The sequence below is a fragment of the Tachysurus vachellii genome, chromosome 5, assembly GCF_030014155.1.
Source record: "Tachysurus vachellii isolate PV-2020 chromosome 5, HZAU_Pvac_v1, whole genome shotgun sequence".
Classification (NCBI taxonomy): Eukaryota; Metazoa; Chordata; class Actinopteri; order Siluriformes; family Bagridae; genus Tachysurus; species Tachysurus vachellii.
The window spans coordinates 18,864,857-18,874,960 of NC_083464.1; the positions used below are offsets into that span (position 1 = coordinate 18,864,857).

At 42.0% G+C, this 10,104-nt stretch overlaps 1 protein-coding gene across 2 annotated transcripts; it reads right to left on the reverse strand.

The window, feature by feature from the left end:
* Positions 1-1,814: 1,814 nt before the first annotated feature.
* On the reverse strand, positions 1,815-9,802 carry them4 (thioesterase superfamily member 4). Of its 2 annotated transcripts, none has more exons than XM_060870174.1 (6): positions 9,244-9,802; positions 8,699-8,888; positions 7,511-7,673; positions 7,179-7,289; positions 6,608-6,732; positions 1,815-2,212 (listed from the first exon to the last, which is right to left on the reverse strand). In XM_060870174.1, the coding sequence occupies exons 1-6, from the start codon at positions 9,385-9,387 to the stop codon at positions 2,169-2,171; spliced, it is 777 nt and encodes a 258-aa protein (XP_060726157.1). In that variant the 5' UTR covers positions 9,388-9,802; the 3' UTR covers positions 1,815-2,168. The 2 variants fall into 2 exon arrangements, with proteins under 2 accessions (XP_060726157.1, XP_060726158.1); XM_060870175.1 differs by having other exon boundaries at positions 8,699-8,885; positions 9,244-9,800.
* Between the last annotated feature and the right edge of the window lie 302 nt (positions 9,803-10,104).

Genomic DNA, 10,104 nt, shown 5'->3' on the forward strand with positions numbered 1-10,104 from the left:
AAACAGGAATGATGGTCAGTGTCAGAGGAACTGTGACAGATTCACCAGTATGCTTAGAAAACCCTTATAAAACTGTACTAATTACTGATGCCTTTTTTAAACAGCAACAGGAAGGAGACCTGGGGAAGATCAGGGGAATACCCCCTTGGATGTGCTGCCATTGCAGAAAAAAACACATACTCACTATTATACACACAATCACACCAACAGGCAATTTAGCATAGCTAGTACACATGCTGGAATGTGTGCGGAAGAAGTAGGAGACGAGAGAAATAGGAGAAAACCCCACATGAACTTGGGGAGAATATGTGAACCTCAACACAGACATGAACCCAAGCTAAGGATCAAACCAGGGATCTATTCAATTAATGACATATAGCCACAATAAAGACTGTTTAAGTTCCAGATTATAACACTACAGAATATGGAATAAGTTCAAGAGGGTGAATTCTTATGCAAGCCATAAGAATAAATTTGTAATATAATTTGATCCTGGAACACATATTAATGTTTTTATTAATATTGCCATATAATGACAAAATATTAACAGTAAGATGTTTAGATAGTTCTAATTATGTAGTGACTTCAAATATTAAACAATAAAATTTACAGATCTACTTAGAAAAGAGACATATAACGTGACTCAAGTGTGATTGTACAAATGTATAGGTTTTACTGATAACACCACAAATGGAAAAAATGGCGCAGTCGATCTTCGCATCAGTGTAGCCACAGAAGCCCTGATGGAGAGCCAACCTGACCAGAGCCCACCTCATCTCTCCCAAAACACAAACACAAACATGCAGAGAGAGAGAGTGAGAGAGAAAGTGCTTACGGTGTGTGTCCTACATAGAGAAAGAGACGAGGGGCCCACTGGAGAGCATGGGGACAGTCTCAACCACACACTAACACTCATACACGCACACACTTAAACCAGAGGGGGACGGAAATCTAAATATGATTCAACTTTACAAACAGGCCTGATGTGATGGGAAAATTCTGACTGGAGTAGAACATGTAGATGCATGTTATACTCTCTTTCTGGATAACACTCTTCTTCTATACGATTTTGGGGTTTATATCGTATAACATAACACAAAGAAATGTCTTGTGACATACTGAATGGGTTGTATTAAAAGACTGTTGTCATTCAAGTGCTGAAACCACAGTTCCTCTCTCCATATGAATGTACCTTCTCTAGATGTGGACAGCATGTCAATCATTACCGTAACGCTGTCATATTATTCAGATCTTTTTTACTGGAATAAAAGAAGGGGGATGGGAAACAAGATGTGTGTGCGGCTTAGATTAACAGTAGCTAATTGGACAGTAAGAAATACAACAAAACAATTGTTGTATTTGATATTAGTTTTCTGAACTGCTGGTAACGTCTTAAAGATAAACGTATCTTTATTTAAGCTGTCTAGCAAACAAGTGCTTCATTTCTTACAAAGATTAATTCAGAAGCCTTTTCTCGTTGTCCCAATATGTTAACGCTTTTGGTTCTTTCTACACCTCCAACATTAGAAATATATTTGTTGCAATATTGTAGTTGTAATTACTCCAACATCAAAAAAACGCTGAACTCAGAACTCAAAATCAGAATGTTTCTCAAGATTGGCCGTGTTTTTGAAAAAAACAGCCTATAAAAGGCTTTATAACATTATGTGCATCAGGTTATTATGAATATTTGAATAATGTAGACAAGCACCTCAGAAATTCTTTATTTAATTGTAAATAAAAGAGGAACTCTTGGAAACCTTTGTATATGGACACAATAGTTTGTTTTATATATAGTATATTTTATTAACTATATTTAAATAATTGCATGTACCCACTAATACAATATGAATTGCAAGCTATTTTAACAAATGGTTATTAGTGAACATTTTATAATAATACATCAAGTCAATTATTGTTACCTATATATGGCATCTACTAAAAACAAATGCTAAATGCTAAAAAAGAAGTAGAGCAGATAATACAGTAGATATTTACCATGTCATGTCAAAGGAAGTCTGGTGAATCTAATACAAAAAACAAACATTTGTTTACGCTCGCTCACACACTCGTACACTCACACACACTCGCTCACTCACACATGCACTCACTCACGCATGCACTCACTCACGCACTCACACACACTGGCTTGTACACTGCTTGAAGGATTATATTCCAAACACATGGCCCACATTCACTGATATGAATAGCGCTGTAAAGAGAGAGAGAGACACACAGTTACTTATCAACATTGAAAAGATTTTTATGCATCAATGAATTCATTAATTTAATGTAACGTGCACACATTGTGATTCAGTGAAGTAAGACACAGATGTTTAAGCACTGTGGCCTAACGGTGTTGTAAGGTTTCCTGGCACCTATTGTCAGCCTCATGTCAAACCAGGCAGATCATACTTGCCTCCCAGAAACCCATATGTCAAGCCCCGCTCGGAATCTATCAGATCACACTCACCTCCACCTCCCCAGCCCATGGAGATAGGACGGCGTCTCCTGTCCTCTGCAGAGAAGGAGTGGCGCCGGGCCCATGACCTCTGTCTTTACTGTGGCAAGGCAGGACACTTTGCCTTCACGTGCCCAGCAAAAGACAGGGCTCGCCGTTGAAAGAGGAGCCTGCGGCGAGCCTCTGGTGTCTAGCCTCCCCCAAGCCACTTCTCTGAGCACGTTTCCAGATCAAGAGCCGAGAACTTGATCTAGCGGTCTTCGTTGACTCGGGAGCTGATGCGGAGTTCCTCGATGAGGAGTTAGAGCGTCAGCTGGAGATCGAGACTCGCTACCACACCAAGCCCCTGCTGGTGTCCGTCACCAATGAACACACGGAGTGGATCTCCTTCCTGGTTATCCCTTCGCCCCACGCCCCAGTCATGTTTGGATTACCTTGGCTTCAGAAACATAACCCTCACCTGGATTGGTCCAGCGGCCGGGTCCTTGGTTGGGGGATCTACTGCCAGGCTCATTGCCTGACCACCTTGACACCCCGCTCATTATCAGTCAAGGAGGACCTGCCATCCGACCTCTCTCTGGTGCCTGCTGAATACCATGATCTGGGACAAGTGTTCAGTAGAGCTCGTGCCACTTCCCTGCCACCGCACAGACTTTATGACTGTGCTATCGACCTCCTGCCGGGCACTGCCCCCACCCCCCCGGGGGCGCCTGTACCACCTATCCAAGCCTGAAAGGGAAGCCATGACCCAGTATATACAGGAGTCCTTGGAGTCAGGTATTACTCGCCCGTCATCATCCCCAGCCGGTGCAGGGTTTTTCTTTGTGGAGAAGAAGGATGGGACTCTACGGCCCTGTATTGACTATCGGGGCCTTAATGCCATCACCATCAAGAATCGCTACCCGTTGCCACTCATGGCCTCCGCTTTTGAGCTCCTCCAGGGAGCCACCATTTTCTCCAAGCTGGACCTTCAGAACGCCTATCACCTAGTCCGCATCCGGGAGGGTGATGAATGGAAGACCGCATTCAACACTCCCACTGGTCATTACAAGTACCTGGTGATGCCGTTCGGCCTCACTAATGCCCCAGCAGTGTTCCAAGCATTGGTTAATGACGTTTTACGGGACATGTTAAACTTATTCGTGCTTGTTTACCTGGACGGCATTCTCATTTTCTCCCGCACACCTGAAGAACACACCCGTCACGTCCGTGCTGTGCTCCAGAGACTTTTGCAGAACCAGTTATACATGAAGGCAGAGAAATGTGATTTCCATGTCATGAAGACCAGCTTCTTGGGCTTCTTGGGCTTCTTGGGATTCTGGCAGCAGGGAGTGTTCAGATGGATTCTGACAGAATCAAGGCTGTTAGGGATTGGCCCTGCCCTGGAACACGTAAACAGCTCCAGCAGTTCTTGGGATTTGCTAACTTCTATCGGCGATTCATCCGGGGCTACAGCTCGGTCGCTGCACCCTTGCACGTGCTAACTTCTCCCCTTCAACCCTACTCTTGGGGCCCTCAAGCTGAGCAAGCCTTCAAGAAGCTGAAGCAGCTTTTTACCTCTGCCCCATCCTCTCCTTGCCGGATTCCACGCGGCAATTTGTGGTTGAAGTTGATGCATCTGATACCGGTGTTGGGGCCGTTTTGTCTCAAAGGGACATCAAGGACAATAAACTTCACCCGTGTGCTTTCTTTTCCCGCCGTCTCTCCTCATCCGAACGGAACTACACTATCGGCGAACGTGAGTTACTGGCAGTCAAACTCGCCCTGGAGGAATGGCGGCACTGGTTGGAGGGTGCGGAACAACCGTTTCTGGTCTGGACCGACCATAAAAATCTTGAGTATCTCCAGACTGCCAAGAGACTGAAACCCAGACAGGCTCGTTGGGCACTCTTTTTTGGCAGGTTTAACTTTGTGCTGTCTTATCGGCCGGGAACGAAGAACGGGAAGCCAGATGCTCTCTCTCGTCAGTTCTCCCTATAGTCTCTGACAGAGGACCCCAGTTTATCTCCAATTTTTGGAAGGAATTCTGCCAGCTCTTAGGCGTCTCCATTAGCCTCTCCTCTGGGTTTCACCCCCAGTCCAATGGGCAGACGGAACGGCTCAACCAGGAGCTGGAGACGGGTCTCCTTGTATGGGTCGAGTATGCCCATAACTCTCTGCCCTCTGCTGCCACGGGTCTGTCCCCTTTTCAGGCTGCCTATGGCTATCAACCCCCATTATTCTCCACACAGGAGCTAGAAGCCTCGGTTCCCTCAGCCTTGGCCCTCGTGAGACGCTGTCGTCGAGTCTGGAGAAGAGCCCGCCTCGCCTTGCCAACCGCAGACGCCGCCCCGCTCCTCCTTACCGTGTCGGGCAGCGGGTGTGGCTTTCCACCAAAGACCTCCCATTGAAGATGGCTTGCAGGAAGCTGGCTCCCCGTTTCGTTGGCCCGTTCCCGATATCTAAGGTTATCAATCCGGCTGCGGTCCGGCTCAAGCTGCCCAGTGTGTTGCGCATCCACCCCACTTTTCATGTTTCCAGGCTGAAACCTGTCCAGGCCTGTGCGCTTACTTCCTTTTTTTCCTGTGTGGATTACTTTTCGTAAATTGAACTTCCGGTTTCGAGACTGTTACGCCCGTGGCGTCAGACTAGTCCCTCTGCCACTGTTTCTGTAGGAGGTTCACCTCTAGACTTTTCCCGGCTACATCTTCTGTGCATTTATATTTATACCTCTTGTATTTCAAATAAACTCTCTTTTTTGGACATTGGCCTGCGTTTGGGTTCTCCTCCCTAGCCCCCTCCTCTGTTTTGCTGATACCTATAGCTGTTTTCAGTGTGTTGTCTTGTTCCAAACTGTTTGCCATGATGTTTGCTTATATAAAGACTGACAGCATTGCTACATTACAGGATAAAACATGCTACAAAGGATAACACTAGTGCCAACAAGTAACCACCAATTGTCACTAACTTGCATGACAGAACTACCCTTAAAATATATTTCAACATATAATCAAAGTCTCAAAAGTTCATCTACTGCTTATCTCAAAAACTTTATGTACTTTTTCACTCTTACTGAGTGAATATATTATATCTTGGAGCCCTGTACACAAAGTTTATCACATGTTCAGCATGTGTGCCTGTCATGAGGAAACATAGCTATACCACCTTGTCTTTCATGTGTGAACATGTGCATGTGCAGTAAATACTCTGTGATCTCTGATGATTCTGAGCATGGCATTTGGCAGACGCCTTTATCCAGAGTGAATCACATTATTTCATATTATACAACTGGGCAGTTATGGGTTAAGCGCCTTGCTCAAGAGCCCAGCAGTGGCAGCTTGACCTGGAATTTAAACTCGCAACTTTCCGATCAATAGTCCAACACATTGTCCTGGATGTTTGATGCAGGCTGGTTTGAGTATTTCTTTCATTCTTGATCTCCTGACATTTTCACACACAAGTCTCTAGAGTTCAGAATGGCGCAATAAAGAAAAAACATCCAGCGAGCTGTTTCTGCACAGGGAAACACCTTGTTGATGACAATGGAGAATGGCCAGACTGATCGGAGCTACAGTAACTCAGATAATGCACAACACATCAAACCCTGACTACATCAGGCGCCAATCCTGTCAGCCAGAGGAACAAAAAGCTGAACCTACAGTTTGCATAAACTCAACAAACCTGCACAATTTGTTTGATACAGTCATGTCAACATAGACCAATATGTCAGTAGAACATTTCCAACATCTTGTGGAATCTATGACAAAAAGAAATGAGGCTGTTCGAGAGCACAGAGAGGCCCAACTCAGTATTAGTATATAATAGTGTTCCTACTGTAATAAAGTGCCTGGACAATGTATATTATTCTGTCAAGTGACTTCTTTCAGTCCAATAGCACATTATTTACCATTTAAAATTGCTATTGTACATCTACATATGGGTATTATAACAGTTGTACAAGTTAACTGGAATACTATAACTAATAATAAGGATAACCTGATTGTTATTAGAAAAACAATGCATCGATTAAACAAATTATAATGCCATAATATATTTGATCATTTATAACACATTATAGAATATAACATTAATATTTAAACATATGAAATGATCCTATAAATTGTCCTGTGTGTTTATATGTTCATGTGAGTGTTTGTGATGGACTACCTGTAGCCTCGGTGTGTAATTTGGATTCATCAGTACTGGTCACTCTGCCGTTTACAAAGATTTTTTTGCCCTCAATCCGATCCAGAGCACTGTGAAGCAAAACTACACTACCCAGTGGTACTGGACTGTGTGTGGACATAAGACAAGAAGGGAGGGTGATGGTTAATAAGCTTGTTACTGGTATTGGTTTGAATTGAAATAAATCTTGTGATAGTACAAAAAAAGTTACTCTATATGGGCTTGTATTTTAGTGGGTAGTACAAAGAATAACACGTTAAATAAATAAAGTATTCTAAACGGACATTAATAGTTTGAGTTTCTAATGCAGGATACAATGTGTGATGTTTTATGGTGATATTTAAGTATAAGAATAAACCCTCATGCAAGAAATCCATCTCTCCATCTCTACGAATTCCAGCATATTTATTCGGAAATAAATAACTGAAAAAAATTAACTGTTAAAATTGTAAGGCTGTAAATCACCTACTAAACTCAATCAGACATGGTATGTTTCCTGTGTAACGTAGTGATTTTGCATTTATGGACTTTTGAAGTAGGAGAGTCTAAGTACCTGCGATAGTTGATATTGAGGTTGGCAGTCATAACAGGCCCAGCCAGGTAACCAGCGAGAGTACCTGTCACTGTATCCATCATCGTGGCAATTGCTCCACCGTGTACATGTCTACGGCACAGGAAATAATTTTTTACACCACTTCCTTTGTTGTTATGGGTTTTCCCCTTCTCTCGCTAACAGGAGCACAGGTTATTTTTCCATTCAGTGTCCTATTTTGATTATTATAGGTTTAGATATCACTCACTGGTTTAGTGCTAAAACATTCACATAACCTTTTCTTTGCTAAATCAGATTTTTTAATGTTTCATACAAACACAGTGCTTGCTCACCCAGGAGGTCCCTCCAGTAGATGCCCAGACTGAAACGCACACACACATTTCTTCTCCTGCTTGTTCATAAAAATCACGTACTCGAACGCTGCCCCATACTCTTTATTGCTCCTTGTGAAGAGTCTAGATTTAGACTGGATGATTTTACTCAGGTACACTCCACCTACCACAGGCACAAAAGAGTACATTTTTTCCATCATATTATGCATTTTAAGTTATTACACAACACTTTGAAGGGCTGTGATAACAGAAAAATTTAAATAGCATATTACATAAACTTTGTATGTCATGGAGTGCTTGTGTAGGTAAAGTTTTTGCTCTGTTCTCAAACAGCAAAATTTACATTCAGTGTAACACACTAAATAAATTAGTGGCACTGACTAATTTTCTAATACCTTTTTACTTTGTATTTATACAATAGTAATTTTGGTTTGTTTTTTATGTTCTATGGAGAGAATCATTAGTGAATGAGAGAGAATAATGATTATATTATATATAATAATGATTCATCTAATCACACATTAACATTGTTACTATGGTTCAAAATCCACATTAACATGCCGATATGTTTAACAGCTTTAAACACACACTGCCTGCCCATATCATTTAGGCCTTATAGAGATCAGCCTACAAGTGAAATACAACATACTATAGTATATAATAATGCTATACTATTTTAATTAACTTACCACTTTTAAAAATTATATTGTGAAACTGTAATATTGTTATTTGCTTTTGAAAGTTGCTTTTGCCAAAAAAGAAGTCCAGCATCAGGATCCTGTGCTCTCATTGCCCGAGCTCAGGACCGGCACTGAGAGTTAACACTTCAGTGGCTTGGTTAGCTCCCTGAACAGGAAACGAACCCGGGCCGCATGGGATCCCACGCATGAGAGCGTGGGATCCTGCCGCTGGACCACCTGGGGGTTCAGAATGTGTCTCATAATTTTCCTTATTAAGCAAACCAGCTACAGTATCAAGAACGTTGGCTTGGCTTGGGAACATACAACTAACATACATATTTGGTCTGAATTATTAACACTCAGACATACAGTAAGAGACATAGTATGTCATGGAAGTGCTTGTCATTTTTTTTTTACCTAGAATAAAACAGAAAGCAGAAAAATCACAGTTCAGTAAGATTTAGGTTTTACTCTAGGTGGAGAAAATTGGCTAGAGGGAGTCACACACCGGCAGCATGTTTGAGAGAGCGGTTGTAACTTGGAAGCTTGTACCAAGGCCCCTTCTCCTCACTGTCTTTTGTCTTAACCTCACAAAGTGCATTATAATGATCATAAACCTGCTGCATCTCTGCACTCCAGGATGCGTTGGGGAGGCTGAAGTCCCGCGGATTCGCACTCAAGGGCCATAGCGACATCTGCTGGATAAAGAGAAGAACGTCATTCATGTTCTGATATTTGATGCTAAATATTGTCATTCACTGAACTACAAAAAAAAAAATATGTTTAAACATATCTGATACGTTTAGTGCATTCATTTACACGTCAGAAAAATCAAAACTACTGGCAAGATTTTTTTTTATTTATTTATTTTCCTCATCCCCCCACCCCAAACACTTTTTTTTCTAGTCTATGAAAACACTTACATTTCACAGGCTCCCTATATTTATTGCTTACGTGTACCAGCATGAGAGGTTGTCAGGTTACATTGCTTCTAATTGATATCTTACATGACCACTAAAAGCTCTGAGATAAGAGATAACCGGAAAAACTTACCGACAGGCCTCGGGCACTCCGGTGTCCCGAGCACTGGAGCCTCGTGCTTTTAATCAGAGCCCCATGAGAGACAGCATCAGGACACAGTGTAACAGGGAAATGTGAGATAAACGTCCTCACGGCTTGGAAACAGCTTCGTATCATGTTGAAAATATATCCCAATACTGTTAATACACTAAAGATGCCATGTGTTTATTCACACCGAGACTGGATACATGGAGTCATGAGTCATGAGCTGCTTGTATGCATAGTGGCATATGTTTTATAAATAAGGAACTTTACAGTTTTTTGTTCGTTTAGACACAAAATAATATTTTCTCTACAGAAATGTCCACCAGCTGAAGCTAAACACCCTGTCGGTGACTTTCAGTGACACATGTCAGATTCACCCTGCTGTACTTCCTGCAGACGAAGGGGTAAGTTTCAATTCAGATATAAAACCCTCGACTACTCCATCAAGGGGAAAATGCTGCAGGTATCAGCAGTTTTTAAACTAAAGTAATTCAATGCAGTGACTTCACATGTAAAGTAACATTTTTACTGACTGTGGTTATCAAGCACAAGTTATAACCCTGAGTAATGTATTTAGGTGTCTTGAGTTCAGAGTGAAACTAGGGAAAGTATCTAGTGTTTACGTGTAGGTTAAATTAGGACTCGCCCATCAGATTTGTTAGAAGGAAAGCTACCGGTGCATATTATTATTCTTTAAATCTATAAATCATGTAGTAAAATGAGCGATAATACTATGATACGAAAAATAAGCAATCGTTTTTTACTTAAAACGAGGCACGTTTGCAATTCATGGTGTGCCATTTCGCCAATGAGTCGACTCTTTGATCCGATTCTTTGAGGTGAAAGTCG

Coding starts and splice junctions, on each gene's coding strand:
- them4 (XM_060870174.1), bottom strand. CDS start 9,387: ATGATACGAAGCTGTTTCCAAGCCGTGAGGACGTTTATCTCACATTTC. Junction 7,290..7,510: donor CTACTGGAGGGACCTCCTGG/GTGAGCAAGCAC, acceptor CCTGTGCCGTAG/ACATGTACACGGTGGAGCAA. Junction 2,213..6,607: donor ATTACACACCGAGGCTACAG/GTAGTCCATCAC, acceptor CTCTCTTTACAG/CGCTATTCATATCAGTGAAT.